Here is a 19,901-nt window from a genome sequence, read left to right as displayed (position 1 = left end):
AAACAAAAACAAAAAAAGCTCAGGTACAGCACCAAGACCCTAAGTTCAAGCCCCAGGACCAGCCAGCACAAAAAAAAAAAAACAAAAAAAAAAAACACCAAAAACACCAAACAAACAAACAAACAAAAAAAAAAAAACACGCTACATCTGCCCAGCAAGCCAGCATCCTTTTATTAGGGGATATGTTTATTTGGGGTAGCAGATGTAAGGTTAGCCAGAAAGGAAACCCACCACATGAAACGCAGAAAGGAGTTTATTGGGGGGATTGGGGGGAAGCAAACTGCCAGCTCACACAAGATAGAGGCCTGAGGAGACAGAGGGGAAGGAAGAAGGGAAAGAGAGAGAAAAGAGCAAGAGAGTAAGAGAGAAAATGAAAGAGAGCAGGGACTCATAATGGGCCAGATTATATAGGAAAAGGTGGGAGCTATGGCCAGGTGGATTGGATGTGACCTCAGAGAAGGAAGAGGTAACTGTGTCCAGGTGTTACCTAGGTAACTCAGATACTGGGCACAGACAAACAGGTGGGGGCCAGCTGCATGGAGCCCTGGGGGGGGGGCGGGGTAAACTTTACATTATAGCATAAACATGGGAAGTGCTGATAGCAATTGCTGAAGCCCCTAAAGCACCTCATACTTCTACTCTGACCATTCCCACTTATTGTTCTTCTAAGAGTTTTAGATGTCTGCCTACTTAACTAACTTGTGCATGTGATCTTTATTCCTAAGACATTTATAACAATAAACTACTTAAAGAAATACATTTCTTAATTTCTGTTTTTTTTTAATTTCTTAATTTCTCTATCAGGAAGTTAAACCATGCAAATCAGTCAACATATGAAATATCAAACAAATCATGAAATTTCTAGGACCAAGTTTCAACCCAAAGTAACACAGATTGGACCCCAAATTTTATTTCCCAAAAGAAATAGCACCTTCATTACGTACAAGTTAGAACACATGTTTAATGGTGGAAAAAAATGAACAAATGAAAATTAAGTTTCAGAGAAACACTGAAACCAGCAGCAGAATTATGGTGGGTAGGATGAGTGGGCCGAACAGGCCCAGCAGCCATAGTGTGTGGCCATATATTCAAATGAGGAGGTCCCATAGACCTGAAAATTGGGGATAGCCCAGGATATTTGAAATAAGCCATTGATACCTTTGTAAACAAATCCGTCAGTGTCAAAGGTTTCACTCCTTTAAAAACAAACCAAAAGGACCCAAATCCCTGTACTGTCCAAATGGGAAAATTAAATACATACTTTCTTAGTGCCTTCAAAATAGAATAGAGACTTAGCATTGTAAGTAGATATCATTTGAAATCCAATAGGTATATGCCTAATTTTCAGTCTGTAGTGAGTATTTTAGGGAACATTAACAAAACTTGATGCTCATTATAAGTAATAGTACTTTTTCTTACCCTTTCCCCCCACCAGACAGTATTGCTCATGTTACTATGTCTAGAGACATTAGTTAAATCCTAAGAAAAGCTTTAAACCTAAAGCTAAGTAGGGCTGCACTTTCTGGAAATAAGGAGTTCTAAATCTGTTTTATGATATGTACCTAGTATTTTTTTTTCCACATTCACACCCTGGAAATAAAGATGAAATTATTTCTCAAAATTCCATCCATTATATCAGTGCAATGCTCATAAGTATTTACACAGAAAGCAACCATTCCAAGTTGTCAGATAGCAGAGCCCAGTTCTCAAACTGCTGAGAGGGAAAAGCACTTTAAATTTCAGCATATACACATACGTATACACATACACATATACATTTATTTTTAAAGCTAGTTAGTTTTTATATTTGGTAAACTTAATTCCATAAAGCCAGATGCAAAGGAGTGAAACCTTTGACATTGACAGATGTGTTTACAAAGGTATGGATGCAATATTAATTTCCATGCAAATATCAAAGTATTTTTAATTACACACTGAAATTCAGAGATTTAACAATTAAACATTCATTTAAGATACTCGGAATATGCCTTCATTTTTATTAGAAATATCTCTTAAGGTTAGATGTTTGCTAGTAACTCACAATGAGTTGAGTAAGCTACAGGATTTACAGCAATCTTATTATTATTTTTTTAATCAAGTCAGGAGAAAATAATTGCAAGTGCCCACTTAGAAGTAAAGAACACACATTTATTACAGTGCTTATTCTGCACCTTGTAATATTGTCTAACATATTGGCTTTTCAAAAAATGAAGATAGGTGACCAAAATTGAAAATTGCTATCTGTTTCACTGATATAAATACAATTAAAATATTTTACATTAAAAAAATAAGCCATTGAGATCAAGTGATCCCTTAGTGATTTTGCTATTCTGGGTGTGAATCTTGTGGGTCTGGGTCTCCAATAATGTTTTCCTTTTATCTTCTGGTAGACTATTTTCACTAGGAATCAACAGTAGTATATGGAAGTGTTCAGCAATGTGAAATAATTCAATCAACTGTAAGATTTCTGACAGAGTATAAGAGACTTTTGTGGCCCAGTCACATGCAAACCCCATGCATTTCCTTCCACGTGTGCATGCATCTGAAGTCTCCCCTCTGCCTGACATTCTCCTTCCTTCATGGCAAACTTTTACTCACATCTGAAGATAGTTCTATATCACTTCTTTTCATGATACTCGGGATCTTTCGAACAGTCACTTTTTCAGACTACACCCTTAAAATTTGGCAGTCATCTTCAATTTAAGAGTCAGATGAGCACAATCTCATCTGACACAGAAGAATTGTACGTTCTTCCAAAACCAATTTGGCCAACTTCATCAGAAATGAGTCTTTTCAAAAGACAAAGCTGAAGCCAAGAAACAGATGTAGTCCAATAAAGTCAAATTTAATGGGCACCAAGGCATGCAATTCAATACAAAAGAAAGCAAAAAGCAGAATAATCATAGAACATTGAAGCTCAGAAGAGTAGGTGTCTATAAACAATGAAAAGAAAAGTAAACTGACATTTTTGCAGATGTCAAATAAGCAAAAATCATTCATGAAGTTGAGTGCCTATACAAATTGGATAAACATAATTTAAGGAAGTAGATGTAATTTTCAACTCCAATACTGTTTTAAAGAAAATGAGTTAAACACTAAAAAGGTCTGGGTACTATTGACTCACACCTGTAATCCTAGCTTCTCAGGAAGCTGAATCTAGAAAGCAAAGGTATCGGCCATCCCAGAGGACCATGCAGAGATAATCACAGGCAGGAGAAAAAGGTTCGTAAGGGGGTTTATTAGTGGGACCATAGTTCCCAAGGGAGAGGGAGCTACATGGCGTCTGCACCTTATCCAGGTGGCAGCTTCTCTCTCTGGGGGTAAAGAAGAAGTAGTTAGGTAGTGAGTAGGAGTGGCTCATTAGATATGGGTGGATCTGGGGGCTAATGGGAGGAGCTGAGGACCTGAAGCTAGGGAAATGCTAACAAATCTTATCTCCAATTAACCACCAGAAAACTGGAAGTGGTGCTGTGGCTCAAGTGGTAGAGCACTAACCTTGAGGGGAAAAAAACTTTGTAGCTTCAGGAGTTACTAAATCACTCCACACCTGTTTCCCTTCCTGTCAAAATGAGGAAGTATTATTGACTACTCCATGGAGTTGTTCTGAGGATACAGGGTTGTCATATTTGTAAAGCTCCTGGCACAGAGTGAGGAAACAGCAAAAGAGAATCCATGGGCGCAGGGGTACATGCAAGCAAAACTTTAACCTGTCACAGAATCAGGATGGCAAGCCCTTCCCTTGTTTCATTGCTTTGTTAATATAATATCCCTGCTGTGACATTACATAGGGGTTACTCTTCAGGCTGAGGGATCCTTCTCTAATGACTACTCCCCATTAGCCAATAAGCTTGTTCTAATAGCTTCTACTCACCTATACGTTTAAAAATGCTCTTCCTTAACCCCTTACCACCATTTGGCCTAAAGGTTTGCTTCCCTTTCTAGCCAAATTCCCAAAAGAACTGCCTGGAAATGTGTATTATATTCTCTTACTTTCCCATCTGTATGGAAATGGCTTCTCCCTTCCTCACTGTCACTCCCTCCTCTCCTCTCCTCTTCCTCTCTCTCCCACTCCCACCCTTCATTCTCTGATCAACTCAGGGCCCCTGGATGCTAAGAGGTGCTCTGCTACACCCTCAGTCTTCAATCCTTAATGCTAATGTTAATTTATTTCTCAGCTACTTTCAAAACCACTAGTCTTTCTTCTTGGAAATGTTCTTTCTTCCCTTCTGTGATTCTTCTTCTAGCCCTCTGATCACTGGAGTTTGCCCATTCTGTCCCTCACTCCTCAGATACTGTTCTCTTTTCACTTTACATCCTTTCTCATGGCTGAGCCAACAACTCTTAAATTTCTATCTCAGCCCAAATCCATCATGTTTGCACTCCAGACTCATATATGCAGCTGTGCATTAAGCAATTCTTCCAGAATGTCTCCTAAGTATTTCAAACTTGCACATGCAAACTCCAACTTTTTTGTGATTTCCTTTCAACACAGTTATTTTTCTAGTTCCCTCGGTTCATTAAAGTGGCACCTCCATTCATCTGGTTGCCTAATGCACATTCCAAAACATGGTCAGCAAGGCCCTGCACAACGGCCCCAGTTGTGGAGCCCAGGGCCCTCTTCCCCTTTCCTTGTGGGTCTCCTTTAAAATTACACTGGCTGCTTGGAGATCCAAGAAACTTGCCAAGCATTTTGTCACTTTAAGGACTTTTCACCTAAGTGTTTCCTCTACCCAGAATACTCCCCTCCCCCACTTCCTTTCTCCACAGCCCTTCTTTAAACACTGAGCTCTAGTTCATACCAGGAGGGACAAATAGTAATGGCATTAATGATGTCATGACGCCAGGCAGCCTGTTACGAGATGTTGAAATGCAATTTTTCTTCATCAATCTTCTTTGACCATCACTCTTATCTAAAATTCAGCTACTACTGCCCTTGCCTTTTCTATAATATCCTGCTATTTCTCCCTCCCTTCTAGCACTGCAAGTAAATTGGCTTATCCATTTGTGTTTTTGTTTGTTTAATATCTCTATGAAAAGTACTCTCCAGCAAGGAGCTTGCTTGTTTTGTTTACCAGTCTACCCTCTGGGCACAACAGGTGCAGGCACAGAAGGTCTGTCCAAGACACAAGCAATATCGACCTTACTTCCTCCAAAGTAAGACTACCACACATTTCAAAGCTTGGAAGACTAGGGCTGAAGGTGTGGATCAAGCACCAGGCAGCCTGCCAAGGAAGCTGAGTCAAGGCCCCAGTTTTAACCCCCATGCTCCCAAGGTGGAAAAAAAATCCAAATATAAACAGTATGATGGCTGATGTCTGTAATCCCGGCTATTCAGGAGGCTAAGATCTGAGGATCCCAGTCGTTTGAAGCAAGCTCCACCAGATAAATCAGAGATTCTTACCTACAATTAGCCAGCAAAGAGCCTTAGTAAAGGTATGGCTCACGTGGCAGAGTGACAGCTTTGAGGAAAAAAAAAATGCTAAGCACTACCTTGAAGCCCTGAATTCAAGCCTTAGAGGCCCATAATTTAACACCCCCCCCCCCCACACACACAGAGGAAAGGGGAGGGGAAGGGGAAGGGGAAGGGGAAGGGGAAGGGGAAGGAGGGGAGAACAGAGGAGAGGAAAGAGGAGGGGAAGGGAAGGGAGGGGAGGGGAGGGGAGGGGAGGATATAATAAAGTCTCCCATTTGAGTCAAACAGCTGGGGTCTTAGATAACTCGTTAATTCAGATAATATAAAAGCCAAAATGGCTATTATTCAAAATTAGAGAAAAGCTTTCCTATGTAATATAAATAAAAAGGAGGAAGAAGATATGAATTACAAGTATCCAGTTCATAATTTGACACGCAAATGATCTGGATCCTAAATGATCTGGATCTTAAATGATCTGATCCTAAATGATTTGATCCTAAATTGGAGTTAAATATAATACAAAATGTTCCTGTTTATAAGCAACTTTTATACTTTAAAAATCCACACATTCTTGTCAGGTGCTAGTGGCTCATGCTTGTAATCCTAGCTACTCAGAAAGCTGAGCTCTGAGGATCATGGTTCAAAACCAGTCCAAGTAGGAAAGTCCCCTGGTAGGAGAGTCTGTGAGAGACTCCTGTGTCCAATAAATCACCCTCAAAAATGCTGGAAGTGAAGCGCTGGCTCAAGAGGTAGAGTAGTAGCCTTGAACAAAAGAGCTCAGGGACAACACCCAGGTCCTGAGTTCAAGCTCTAGGCAAGGACAAAAAAAAAAAAAAAAGAAAGATACAGTCTTATAAAAATAATATATCTTGCATGTATGTCTTTAACTCAGTTTTATCTAAAATATGTATACTTTCATAAAAGAAAAATTATTTGTATGTTACGTACTAAGAGTTGTGGTTTAAAAATTAATGATTTTCTAGTTAAAATAGTGATTTAGTACAGTCAAAGAGAAATGTCCTTCCCTTTTAAAGGAAGGTAGGGGTTGACTAAAGCCATTGATATGGAGATTCTATGATCCCCAAGGACCCGGCCAACATCTATTCCAATTATGTTCTAGAAATGAAATAACCAAATTACCATCTAGCTTTCTTCTGTGCTAACAAAATCAGTCAGAAATATCAAAATTCATCTGCTTTATGTTATATATTGCAACTTCATACACAAAACCTCTCCTAGCTCTAAATTGTAAAATACATGTGCCACGGTTGTCAACATCAGCATGAATATTCTTGCATACACAGTAGAATGGTTAATGACTTAGCTCAAATCATCCATGACTATGATCAGATTTAAATTACCCCAACTATTCCAAAGAGGTTCAATTTTAATTCCAATCTATCTTGTACAACAGATGTGTTCTTTAAAATATATGTGTATATTCTATCTTTTCAAAAACCACAGAGAGAGACTTAGAAATATAATTAAGAGTTGGTTTTGTGTTTTTGTGCTTTTAATTTGGGAAAGAATATTAGAAATGTGGCCTCATTTTACCTGCTTCCTAAGTTCAAATGATCACATTTTGCCCATCTAAATTTACCAACAATTCCACAAATACAGTAATAAAAAATGATTAAAAATAAAAAGCTATTTTTTGTGTGCCAGCACTAGAATGAGGGCTGTTGCTTAACATTTTTACTCAAGGCTCATGTTCTACCACTTGAATCACAACTATACTTCCAGCTTTTTGCTTGTTAACTGGAGAGAAGAGTATCACAGACTTTTCAGCCTGGACTGACTTTGAACTTCAATTCTCAGATCTCAGCCTCCTTAATAGCTCGGGTTACAGACACCAGCAATTTAAGTTTTTTATTTTATTACTGCAATCTGTAATCCTTATTCTAACTCTCTTGCTCTTCTACATTTAAATTTACCTCATGCTTACCATTCTCCACACCTAAACAATTCTGTCTCACATCCAGGGAGATACATTTCTCACTTCAGATTATGAAACCCCCACCTGAAAGTCGTCTCAGACAATTCTTCAATAGAAAATCATTTGCACAATGAGAAAGTTACTGAGAAAAGATCCTTTTCTCACCCTGGGCCACTTTCTGTCTCAGCAGCAGCTATAGCCTGTCTTTCTGTGGAAAGAGACTCAGGAGGTTCCTGGTGTACCTCTCTCCCTTTTCCCCTCTTGCTACAAAACACTCAGACTCGAGCGCTATGATGTTAATACATCTGACTTTGCTTTGCTTGGTGCTGAATCATGTGTCTTCTAAATTAGGCTCATAACCTATATCTTTGCTGTTTTCATTTATGTGCGAGAAGCAATGCCGAACCACCCGAGCTCCATATTAGCATTTTCACAAAAGATGTACACAACCCAGGAGAACTTCAGCTGTCAAAGCTTTCAGCTCTGAATCTGGACACAGAAAGGGACAACGGAGGAATTCTTGTTATACCACAGAAATATAGTCAGGAAACTGCTGACTTGGTTGTTGTTATTGTTTTATTATTTTTTAATTGGTAGTGGTATGTAGGTACTTTCAAAGTTTCCTTGTTCCAGAATTTCTAAGAAAATCTTTGTACAAAAAAGGAGAAGATACTGGTTGGGGTCTTAAATGTATTTAATAATCATTTATCTTTGATCCTACTTCCCCTTATACTGAGACTGCATAAGGGTCTATAAATTCATTGCAATATGGCTTAGTGAGGAGAGTAGCATAATGACTAAGTGTGAACCGAGAGTCCAGGCATACCTAGGCCACAAGTGGACATGCCACTCTGTAGTTACGTGACCTTGAGCAAGTTATACAACACCTGTGAGGCTTAGCATCTCTTTCAGTAATTAGGATGATAACAGGAACTTACTTCATAGGGTAATTAAGAGATTACATGACCACACAAAGCAGCCTTTGCTACCCAGTAAATAAAACCACATTCACAGTAGGTGGCTGGTAGGTACAGGACATGGAGCTCTATCAAGAGTACAAGAAAGAAAATGAACCACAATATATAATAACAGATAAATAAGGCAATGTAGATGGGAATGAGTATGTCTCAAGACAGGCTACATGAAGTGTCCTGAGAGAAGGCACAGGAAACACCTACATACGTTCTGTAGCCAGTGGCACATCCATTTCTGTGGTGGTAGTGGTGGTGATAGTTGCAGTGGAAAAAATTCTGGGGACAGTGTGACAACTGAACATGGGTTCGACAATGAACTGCACATTACTGTAAACGAGAGGAGCCTGGGAAGGGCAGTTCTTTCCATTCAGAAGGCAAAGTTCTGAGGAGGCAAAGTGTAAGGCAGGTACATCAAAATCAAAGTAAGAGATAAGGACAGAAAGGTAGGAATGAGTGAAACTGTGCCATAGTTCAAATGGCAACAACAACAAAAGAAAGAAGTTGAGACACTGATGTGACATGGCTGAGCTCTGCCTAGCAATACTAATCTAGCAAGATTAGGGGGATGATATGCAATGAGCACTCCACTCATGTGGACAAAGGAATGAAGGTTGTTTATATCAGAGTCAGACCCATTTTTCTTTAGGGGAAAAGAAAAAAAATTCTAAAGACAGGCATGATAGTTCACACTTGTAAACCTAGCACTCAGAAGGAGGATCACAAGTTTGAAACCAGTGATACAGTCTTTAAAAAAAAAAAAAAAAACAAGTCAGGTACCAGTGACTCATGACTTTGCAATCCTAGCTACTCAGGAAGCTGAGATCTGAGGATGGTGGTTCAAAGCTGCCCTGGGAAGGAAAGTCCATGAGACTCTTGTCTCCAATTAACCACCAAAAAGGCAGAAGTGGAGCTGTAGCTCAAATGGTAGAGTACTAGCCCTGAGTAAAAAAGCTGAGGGACAGTACACAAGACCTGAGTTCAAGCCCCAGGACAAGCACACACACACAAAAAAAGCCCATGGCAACACATTTAAATCCAAATTCAGGAACAGTTCATGTGATGTCTTCCTCAATTGTCAGAAACAGCACTAAAAATAGAGATGTGTGGGGTTGATGAGTGGGGTTGGAGTGAGTACAGTTTAGATCACTTTTCTTCTCTTGGAGTCTGTAGCAGCTGGAACTACAGGTGTGAACTACTGTGCCCAGTTCATTGTATTTACTTTTCAAAGTATTTTCATTTTCATTCAATCCTCTCAACAACCTTGCACAGTAGGTAGTATGATTATGTCCATTTTAGAGAAACTACATTCAAATCTCCACAGCCAGTAAGTAGATCTACAGAAAAGAAACCTGTAGGATGCACCAAAGCAAAGTTGACCAATTTTCATGATGACATCAGTTTCATATGTGAGTTTTGTTAGGCCACTTTATTGGTCTTGTTCCGGGATTTAGGATATCCATGTAAGACTGGGATTTCAGCTTAAGCAGAAACAGAACTGCCATTAAGCCCTGGTATCAGTTTAATATGGAGCCATGATACTTGTGGAAGGAATAATATTTATTGGACAGACACTGTTTTGCATGGCTGCCTTTGTGTTAGATGATCAATTTTTGAAAAAAATTAATTTTTTTTGGCCAGTCCTGGGCCTTGAACTCAGGGCCTGAGCACTGTCCCTAGCTTCTTTTTGCTCAAGGCTAGCACTCTGCCACTTGAGCCATAGTGCCTCTTCTTGCCATTTTCTACATATGTGGTGCTGGGGAATGGAACCCAGAGCTTCATGTATTCGAGGCAAGCACTCTTGCCACTAGGCCATATTCCTAGCCCAAAAAAAAATTCATTTTCAATGATAAAAAGGTAACCTGACTCCCAGTATATTAGTCACAGAAAAAAAAATCCTTTAAAACAGTAATCATTTTTTGTCATAAACACACTATAACTTTGAATTGTGAATCAATAGGCACATATTTATAAATATTTTTGAAAAATATCAGTTAGTTACTCTAACTGATATGTTCTACTTCAGTCTAACTTGTGTAAGCCATTCTGTTTCATTCCATTAAGTCAATTAAATGAATCACTTAATAGCAGATATACAGAAGCCAGCAAATACATAAAATGCTAAATGTCATTAATCACCGGGAAGTATATATATGTGTATGTGTGTATGCGTGTATACTGTATATACATGTGTGTATGTGTGTATACATATTTCACAATAAACTCATTTGCACAGCTATTATTAGAAAAACAAAGAATACCAAATACTGTGAGGATATGGAGAAAGGATTAGATACTGTAGGAGGAAATGAAAACTAGTACTGCCAATATGGCAAAGTATATGGAAGTTCCTCAAACATCTAGGTAGAAAACTACCATATAATTCAGCTCTCTCACTTCTGGGTACAGATCCAGAATAGAGCAAAGAGATACCTGTGACTACATGTCATTTGTAGCACTATTCACAATACTCAACATATAGAATCAACGAAGGTGTTCATTAATGCATAAATGGATAAGCTGTGGGATACACACATAATGAAATATTATTCAGACATAAAAAGGAAAGGAAATGACACGATTTCAAGCATCATAGATAAGTTTGGGAGGTATTTTGTTCTGTGAAATAAGGCAAAGCGATAGAAAACATGCTCAGTTGTCTGTGATCACATAGAAAATGAATATAATGGTTACTAGAGGCTGGGAAGGATAGAAAGGCAAGAAAAGGATGGTTAATAGATACAGGCATGAAGCTGATAGGAATATCTTCTAATGGCCTGTAGCACAGGAGAGAAATGACAGCTGATATCAATAAGTTACACATTTCAAAATGGCTAGTAGGATTTCAAATGCTTCCACACAAAGAAATGATACATGTTTGAGGTGGCAGATATGCTACTAATATGCTAATTACAGACTGTGTGAATATGGATGAACTATCATACCTGATCTCCAATAAATTTGTACAAGTATATGTCAATTAAAAATGTAAAATGTGGAATCCAACCACTACATACATCTCATGACTACACAGATCTCATGATCCCTCGAGCGTATTGTAACCTACAGCTTCAAAGCTGTGTTGCACTTAGAATTAAATCAAGTAACTCAGCCTGCTCCTTAAAATTGAAGCAAAAAGCTGAGTCTAAACTGCTAATGGCTAAATGTTGATAAGCCCTTTTTGAAATCACTAGAAAAAGTTAATGATTTCCTGGAAACATTAGCAGATCACACTTGACCACAGATGTTTTTCCCAATAAGGAACAGCAAGTAAAAGTTAAATGTTTCCTGAAGAGCCGCCTGGTCTGAGCTTAATAAGAAAATAGCAAACATAAGACTTCAACACTGCAGCTCATGCAAAAAGTCGAATTGGAAATTAGTAATGCTGTTAATTAAGGCACTGGAAGCTTCTCCTAAGAAATATTTGGGAAATATCCTTAATTTTTTAGACTAATAAAACTACCGAGTATTGAAAAATATGGTAGTGATAACAACTAGGAATTGCAAGCCACTTATATCCTTCTTTAAAGAAGATGTTCTGAATACTCTCTCCTTCATTTGGTTACCAAATATTTAATAAGTGCTGTGTGCTGATCACAATTTAATAGGTACATGGAAAGCCACCAAACAATGAGAGTCCTCACGGGTGGCCTTTAGAGAGAAGTCTGACTTACAAATCATACATCAGCAATGCAGATCTTGCTAGAGAATCCTTAGGAAGGGTACTGGGCACCAAAGTCCTCTTGGAAATTTTAATTAAATATGGTTTCCAGTAAAGACAACTGAAGCATTCAGATTCAAACAAAAGGTTTCCTATTAAGCATGCTGTGACAGTAACAGTATGTTCCAACCCACCTTTAGACTAGATAAAAACACTATGTGCAAGAGAAACAGAGACAGTGTGGCATGAAGAATAAAAACCAGACACCCAGAGGGCACCAGTGGCTCACACCTCTAATCCTAACTACTTAGGACGCTGAGATCTGAGGATTACGGTTCAAATCCAATGCAGGCAGGAAAGTCTCTGCAATCCCTCCCTCCAATTAACCAGCAAAAACAGGAAGTGGAGCTGCAACTCAACGGCAGAGTGCTAGCATTGAGCAAAAAGGGCTGAGGGACAGCACGGGCAGAATTCAAGCCCCAAGGCCAGCACGCTCGTGCACGCACACATGCACACATGCACACACGCACACACACAATTAGACCTATGGGGGTGTGGGGCATTCAGAACACATTTTCATGTAAATGCTAAGTGACTTAATCTCCTGAACAGATTGATCATCTGCACTTATTTATAACTGGCTACTCATGAGATCACCGAGAGCATAAGGTAAAGGAATTTGTGGAAACACTTTGTAAATACTGTTGTGATTATTATCATTGTTGTTGTTGTTACTTTGCAGTCCTGGGGCTTGAACTCAAGACAGCTTGCCAGGTATGTGCTCTATCACTTAGGCCATGGTCTAGACTCATGATGATCTTTTGTAGACTCAACAGACACAGTTAAATTGGCAGGATAAAAATGAACAAACATTAAGAAGGCATTGTGTTCACATTGTTCAAGTAACTAAAACAATCCTGTTTGTTTTTTCATGTGGCCACACAATGAAAATCTGAAGAATGATTGAATATGTAATCCAACAACTGGTAATTTCTCCTTAAATTTCAGACACATTCGAGGGCAGTCAAATCTTGCTTGGCCAGCAAGAAAAACAAATCTACAGATTGTTAACTAAAGAAAGGACAAGAGTTCACATGGTACTACCCTGCCCAGGAGGTTTATTCATTGTTGGCATAGGCAAATCACAAAGAGATGGCTCTTTCTAGAGTTCAAAGAGTACCTCCTTGAGACTGGAGAGGGAGACCACACCCTATGCCCCCCACCCCCTCGTGGTGCACGGCACATCCAGGTGTCCTACCACTGGCTCTGAGGTGGCCGAGTCAATAGGGGAAATGGAGGCTTTCTATCCACTTTATTTCTGCATTCATTTCTATGATAGGAAACTACTCACCTTAGTTAGAGTGAAATACAGAATCCTGACTCATAAAGGTAGAACATACAGACTGCACGCTTCCTATTGCCATGGTTGGTTAATTTTCTGACATTAACAATATTGAGCATGGCTGAGGGTGACAAGACATGTCTTTGGGTTGCTTTTGAAAAGGTCACTTTTAAATGTTTATCTCTGGAATCTAGGATGCATTTCTCCAAGTGAATTTACAAGGGGGTGACCCACAGAGGTCTAATCCACCCACACTGTGAGGAGCAGCAGGTTGGGAAACCTGTGTTACCTCTACAGGACCCGTTTTGCCACAAAGGTGCGAAATGGCCTCAGGCAATGTTGCAGAACATAAGCTCTGGATGTCTGTCAAATGCTGCATTGTTGCCTGCTGTATGATGTCAGTAGAGTGATCGACCCCTTTAACTCTCAGTGTCCACAACAGTCAAATCATTTTCAAGCATGAAAATTCTTACTATCCAGGTAGGTTCTAGATCAGTTTCCACAATCTTCTTCCACATCAAGGAACACATAATGTGAAAAGGGGTAAGATGTTGATCACAGTTCAAGGTGATCAGTCAAAGGTCTCTGTCCATGCAGGGTGGGGGAGGAGGTGGCTGTCTAGACACTGGGGGAACAAGGGTTCTATCTCTAGAAAACCTGATAGTCTATCAAGCAACACTGTGGTGAGGCTGTTTACTAATTCATAAACAGAAAGTGCCCTCATATGGAGCTAGCACATTGTTGACACTTTTGCCTTGTGATCTTAGGGTCCAACTATTAAGTACATGGGTATCTTGGACTTCTAAAGGCCCTCACCACTATATAATCCCATTTCATGATATCCTAGTTCCTACTTGTGCTCATGGTAAGCTGTCTTTGGGAAACTGTATAGTTTCAATCTTGCTTACTGTAATTGCTCTTACTACCACATCTGAACAACAGAACCAGACCCTCAACTGGAAGTGGGTTGTCAGGATGAGGACTGGTTGCATATAAAAGTGCAGGTGGGTGCAGAAACGAGGTCAGGAATGAGCTGTTTGAGTACTCACTGTGCTGGCACTTCTCTTGTCTCCATGGCTACCTTGCTTTCATTTTGTGTTAATGAGAAAACAACACAGTTTATCATGCATGTTTTATTAAAAAGTGTGTTCAAATAGCAATCTCTGCATGCTTTTCCCTGAAGAAAAACACAAAGAGCAAGCTAACCAGCCCTGGACCACCTTGCTATCCCCTTTGGACTTCCTTTCTGTCTTCAAAGCTGGGTTGCTTGCTTCTTTAAGACTATCTTGAGTGTAGGTTATTACTAGGTATGTTTCACAATTGAAGAAATGTAGTATTAAAGGAGTTTAGAAGACATGTTCAAGGTTGTACACTACAGCTGATTTTAAACATGAATGTTCTGCTTGTGGGTGAGAGATTCTGCTTGAAATGGCCAGGGCACAGGATGGGAGTGGGAGATACCTCTGAAGTGGATGGGAGCTCGGGTATACTCAAATTCTGCTCTCTTAATCACATGGGGACAGAGGTGGAGGGGGACTGACTGCTCTGTATCTGGTGGGAAGAGAAGAGAGGGTATGGAAGAGGCAGTTCCACTTTCCATAACCCAGATGTGGGGTAGCAGGGCAGCAGGCCTGGGGAAGTGGGGCCACCATGAACAGTGCATACTGCTCTTTACCACTCAGTGTCTACTGACATAACCTCCCAGACCATGTTAGAGGTGAAAACGAGTTTGGTTAACTACAAATGGACCTTTGATTTCCTCAGTTAACCTCTGATCCTGAAAAATATGTTTCTAGAGAACTTCCCAAAGCTGGATTGTAGCTCTGTGGTTACAATGTGGTACATGTGGTACATTTGTGTATACTTAGTATGCAGGAGGCCACACACACACACACATACATACACACACACACACACACACAACCAACAGACCTACACAAAAATTATAGAGGCCAAATAACGTGTGTGGAAGGAAGAAGCCCTGTTTAGCAGTAATAAAATAATGAATGCATTCTAACTACCCAAGGAAGGAGAAGAGGGAGAAGGAGCCAAATGAGCAATGGCCACCCCAGAGGATAGTGTAACTTTCATATAGTTCAACTGCCACAAAGAGTGTACTTTGCTTTAGTAATGCAGTTTCTCATTTGGTTACTAAGACTTGTCAGAACACAAGGGAGTAACACACATTTAACATACTAATTTTGTATGTATGATTTCTTTGCAAAAACATGGAGAAATGTCACATTAATCACTGTCTGTGGAATTAAAAAGTGCTACCAAACTATACTGATCACACCAGGTCAGAGGACCCTGGAATGGTCTAAACTAAATCTATCTGGTAATAAGGCCAGTCCATTCTTCTATTTATAGTTACATATGTATCGTAAGATACATCACAAGTAAGGAAAGGTTAGAAGACCCTCGCATTCTGAATTCCAATTTAAAATCACTAAAGTAAAATATTTTGTTTGTTTGTTTTTCTATTTTCTGGAGACAGGGTCTCATAATATAGCAAAATGTGGCCTAGGACTCAATATGTAAACCAGGTTAGCCTAGAACTCCAGATCCTCCTGTCCCAGAACCCAGAGCTGAGGTGTCAGAGTTCCACCCCTTCAAGGCTAAAGTAAGGCATTTTGAAATTGGTGGTGGGACTGAGGTTTGAACAGGAAACACTGTACTCACTCTTTTCTTTGGTCAATTGTGGGGCTTAACCTCAGGCCCTGGGCACTATCCCTGAACTATTCTGCACAAAGCTAGCACTCTATCACTTTGAGCCATGGCTCCACTTCCCGTTTTCTGGGGATGAATTGCAGATAAGTGTCTTAATGATTTTACTGCCCCACCTGGCTTCAAATCAAGATCTCAGTCTCCTGAGTAGCTAGGTACCACTAGTGCCTGGCTCAGACTCTACTTCTAAGGCAAGTATTTTACCAATGCTCGACTCATTTTTGCTTTTGGTTCTTTTTCAGATAGGCCCTGGGCAAGCCACAATGTCCTACTATCTTAACCTCCTGAGGCAATTAGATGCGATGGAAACTATAATGTTCTGCTTGTTTCTTGGGATGTGGTCTCACTAAGGTTTTGCCTAGGCTGGTCAAGAACTACTATCTCAGCCTCCCAAACTAAATTACAAGCTCATATGAGTCACTGCACTTTGCCTATAGCAGGGTCTCTTAAACATAACTCTGTTTTCCTAGGGGGAGGAGGACATCCACAAAGTTTTGATAAAAAAGATTATTAACCAAACAGAGTCATTCAATGTTTATGGTATCACATGATAAGATAGCACACAATGAAAACATTGACTGTTTAACTACTGTGAAGAAAAGGAAAAGGAGGGAAGGAGAACCAGTTTGAAAGCAATTTTAGGATTTCAGGTATGTAACTTTGGTGCCTGGCAGAATACCAGGGAGAATTTTCCTTCCAATTTCCTCTGAATACTACGTAAGGTGGTATAATTTAGTTGAGGAAAAACTGTGATTATGTCAGTTTGGCCTTAACCTTGGACTGACTTTACATTCCTCTAGAGATCTTGCTTGGACTGCCCTGGAGTACCCTGTTCCAGAAAAAATCTGCCCTCTGCTATTAGAAAGGGCTTCTCAAGTAAGTTCCATTGGTATTTCTTCTGTATAGTAACTCTAGTTCATGAGGAAGTACTTGAAAATATTAACACTTTGGTTTTCTCTTTTTTTCTAATTTTGAATTTTTGTGTTGTTTTTTTTTAATGTTTGTAGCTTGTTTTGTTCTGTCTTGTGTAGAGTGATCACTATTGATCATTGCACAGCTAAACTAGTCTGCCTGCCTTTCTCATATGCACACTCTTATTTACTAGTGACAAAACATACTGTTTTAATGGCACTAATAGTTTTGTTGTTCTTGTACTACCGTCCCTGTGTTTCCAAGGTCACACATAATGATTTTATGTTTTTATTTTCCTTGTTAGAATATTTTTAAGGAAAGGCCTGGATAAATATGACAAACCTTATTATTTCTGAGTTGAAAAAAACATGCTGTTTTTCAAGAACAGTATTAGTTTGCATTCTAGTTTAAGAGGTTCCCTTCATACATTAGAGGCAAGAAGTTCACAGTAAGCAAGTGGTTCATGAACCAACAGATACCCTTACTATTGCAATCACAAATTCACTTTTAGATTTCAATCAGAAGACACTATGGCTTTTAAACATCAATATGCAGGGCATGTATAGGTGGAAAAAAAAGGAGGAAGAAAAAACTTAAATTCACATCTTAAACATATATCAACTCAAAAGGTCTGGAAACATAAAAAATGAAATACTGAAAAATTTTAGAAAATAAAACAGAGAGAAAAAACTTAGGGTTAAGCATACAAATGTTATAACTTGAAGTGAAAAGCACATTCGTAGGAGAAACTGAGAAACAAAGCCATATCAAAATTATAAACTTTCTGCTCTGTAAAAGACACTGTTAAAAGGAAGGTAAACAAGCTGGCACAAAATATCTGCAAACCAGTTATTAAACATTTATGAGGACTATTAGTCCTTATGAGGATTAACAGCTGGTATGTACAAAGGACTCTCAAAACTCAATAGTATGAAATTTTATGTGGTCTAAATTTCCTATCTTTCTAATGCCCCTTCCATTATTATACATCTGACTTCTTTCCCCAACCCTGTTACTTTCTGGTGTCCTAAAAGCAGGAGACATTTCACTGCAATAAGTGGTTTAACTCTTGCTTTTCAAAAACCCTCATTTATAATTGTGATTTCTAACTGGAGCACGTGCTTTGGATATGGCTGTATATTTAGATCCTGACTCTTTTTGTTGCACAAATGGAATTTTAGTTATTTTATTGCTAAATTAGGGATAAAGCTACCTATCTCACATGGGCTTATTTTGAAGATACTTATACACAGTAAGTCCTCAATTTTTTTTCTCCCTTTTCTCATTAAAAACCTAAAATGCAGCTTGATTTTAGGATAAATATCTTGACCAAACAAATAAACAAAAAAGATCTTTGGTTTTAGTTCCAAGGCTTCTATTTGGAAAACAGGAAATGCATCTCTAAGGAATACAGATTGTGAGTTAAAGTGAGGCTTGTAAACTGCATGAAGTAAGACTAAATTTAGTTCTTAAGAATTTCAATTTTGGAGAACACAATCATTTTTTTAAGCCATGTTTTCTGAGTCTGAGTAGCATAGCATAGTATTTATTATGGTAAACCAATGACAGTCATACTGATTTTTAATTGTACATAGTAGCCAAGGCAATCAGATACTAGGAAATAAATGCATATATTTTACATAAGCTCAAGGCTTTAAAAAATCACTATTGAGTCAAATGATACCATTTCATCCATTTCACCTCCCTTCAGAAATATTAAGGAATGAAATCCTCACAAAGTGACAAGCTTTGAATGTGTCAGAGATTTTTTAGTTATACCTCAACTAATTAAGCTACTGAACAGGAATATCTAAACACCTATGGTTTAAATATAAGGGTAAGTTGCAAAACATAGATTTCAGAGCTATATGCACATCAGTGTGTAACAGCTGGATTCTCTGAGCAATACTAGATTGAAAGAAATGACAAAGATAGAAAATGGAGAATTGAGTGTTATTCCTTTCATATTAATGTTGAAAAGCACAAGGTAAAGTATACTTAACTTCTGCTGATTACTTGCTCTGCCTATGAACAAACAGTCATAAAACACAGTGCCAAGGAATACATGAAGACAAAGTCCTCTCAATTTTTTTAAAGTACGGATGTAAGTTTGCAGAATGAGCGCTTACCGAGCAAAATAGCTTTGTTTCCGTTCCTTCTTCTCTTCCTTGGTATCCATAATATACAATCAAAAGTGCAAAGTATTTGGAAAAGTTCTTCTTTTTAATCAATGACTCATAGCCCTGTAATAAAAAAATAAAAAAACCAACTATAAATAAAGAAGTTTATAATGGCCAATATGAAGAAGAAATCAGAGTAGAGTTACAGGACCCAAAACAAATGAAAGATAAACTTTAACCAGGAAACACAGTCACATGAGTCAAATACAAAATACAAAATGCAAATGCTCACTGGAAGGGGTGGTACAGGGAGACAAAACTACAATTGGAATTAAACCACAAATCAGAATGTCAATGGAAAACCAACCAGAAGTACATTCTTCAAAATTAACAATTATTTCCAAATGGGCCAAAGGAAAATTTACTCTGGCTTTGGAAAATTATGTTGGCTTTGTAGGTGCTACTTATTTTTTCAAATAATAAGCTCATCATCACTCTTTCCAAGTAACTAAAGATGAACATGTCTCATAGACAATTATATGACATGGCTCTCTTAGGTATTTTATAAGAATAATAAAAACAAAAACCACTTTGGAGGTCTGTTTTATTTTTAGTTAACATGCCAGCCAGAGCATTCCATTTGAGCAAATGTGGAAATGACAAGGGCAAAGACTGAGAAAACCACTCTTCAGGCAGTATTCTAATTTATTGCTCCCTCTCCCCACTGATACCCTCACCTATGCTTACTGACCGAGGTTTCAACCTCAAATAAATGGCTGTTTCCAGCTCCAAATTCCTTACATGCCACTCTAATCATGT

At 38.7% G+C, this 19,901-nt stretch overlaps 1 protein-coding gene across 4 annotated transcripts in view; it reads right to left on the bottom strand.

The window, feature by feature from the left end:
- Ncoa7 (nuclear receptor coactivator 7) overlaps nt 1-19,901 on the bottom strand; it is a 116,647-nt gene that overhangs the window by 74,310 nt on the left and 22,436 nt on the right. For 3 of the 4 annotated variants that reach the window (XM_048354029.1, XM_048354031.1, XM_048354032.1), the window contains exon 3: nt 19,092-19,205. In XM_048354029.1, the coding sequence (XP_048209986.1) occupies nt 19,092-19,141 (50 nt within the window). In that variant the 5' untranslated portion in view covers nt 19,142-19,205. Of the gene's footprint in view, nt 1-19,091; nt 19,309-19,901 lie in introns of those variants that run through there. The other variant, XM_048354030.1, reaches the window with a different exon arrangement.

The sequence above is a fragment of the Perognathus longimembris genome, chromosome 9 (assembly GCF_023159225.1).
Source record: "Perognathus longimembris pacificus isolate PPM17 chromosome 9, ASM2315922v1, whole genome shotgun sequence".
In the NCBI taxonomy this organism is placed as follows: Eukaryota; Metazoa; Chordata; class Mammalia; order Rodentia; family Heteromyidae; genus Perognathus; species Perognathus longimembris.
The sequence above is the reverse complement of the archived record's forward strand: the minus strand, read 5'-3'. Positions and strand labels throughout refer to the sequence as shown.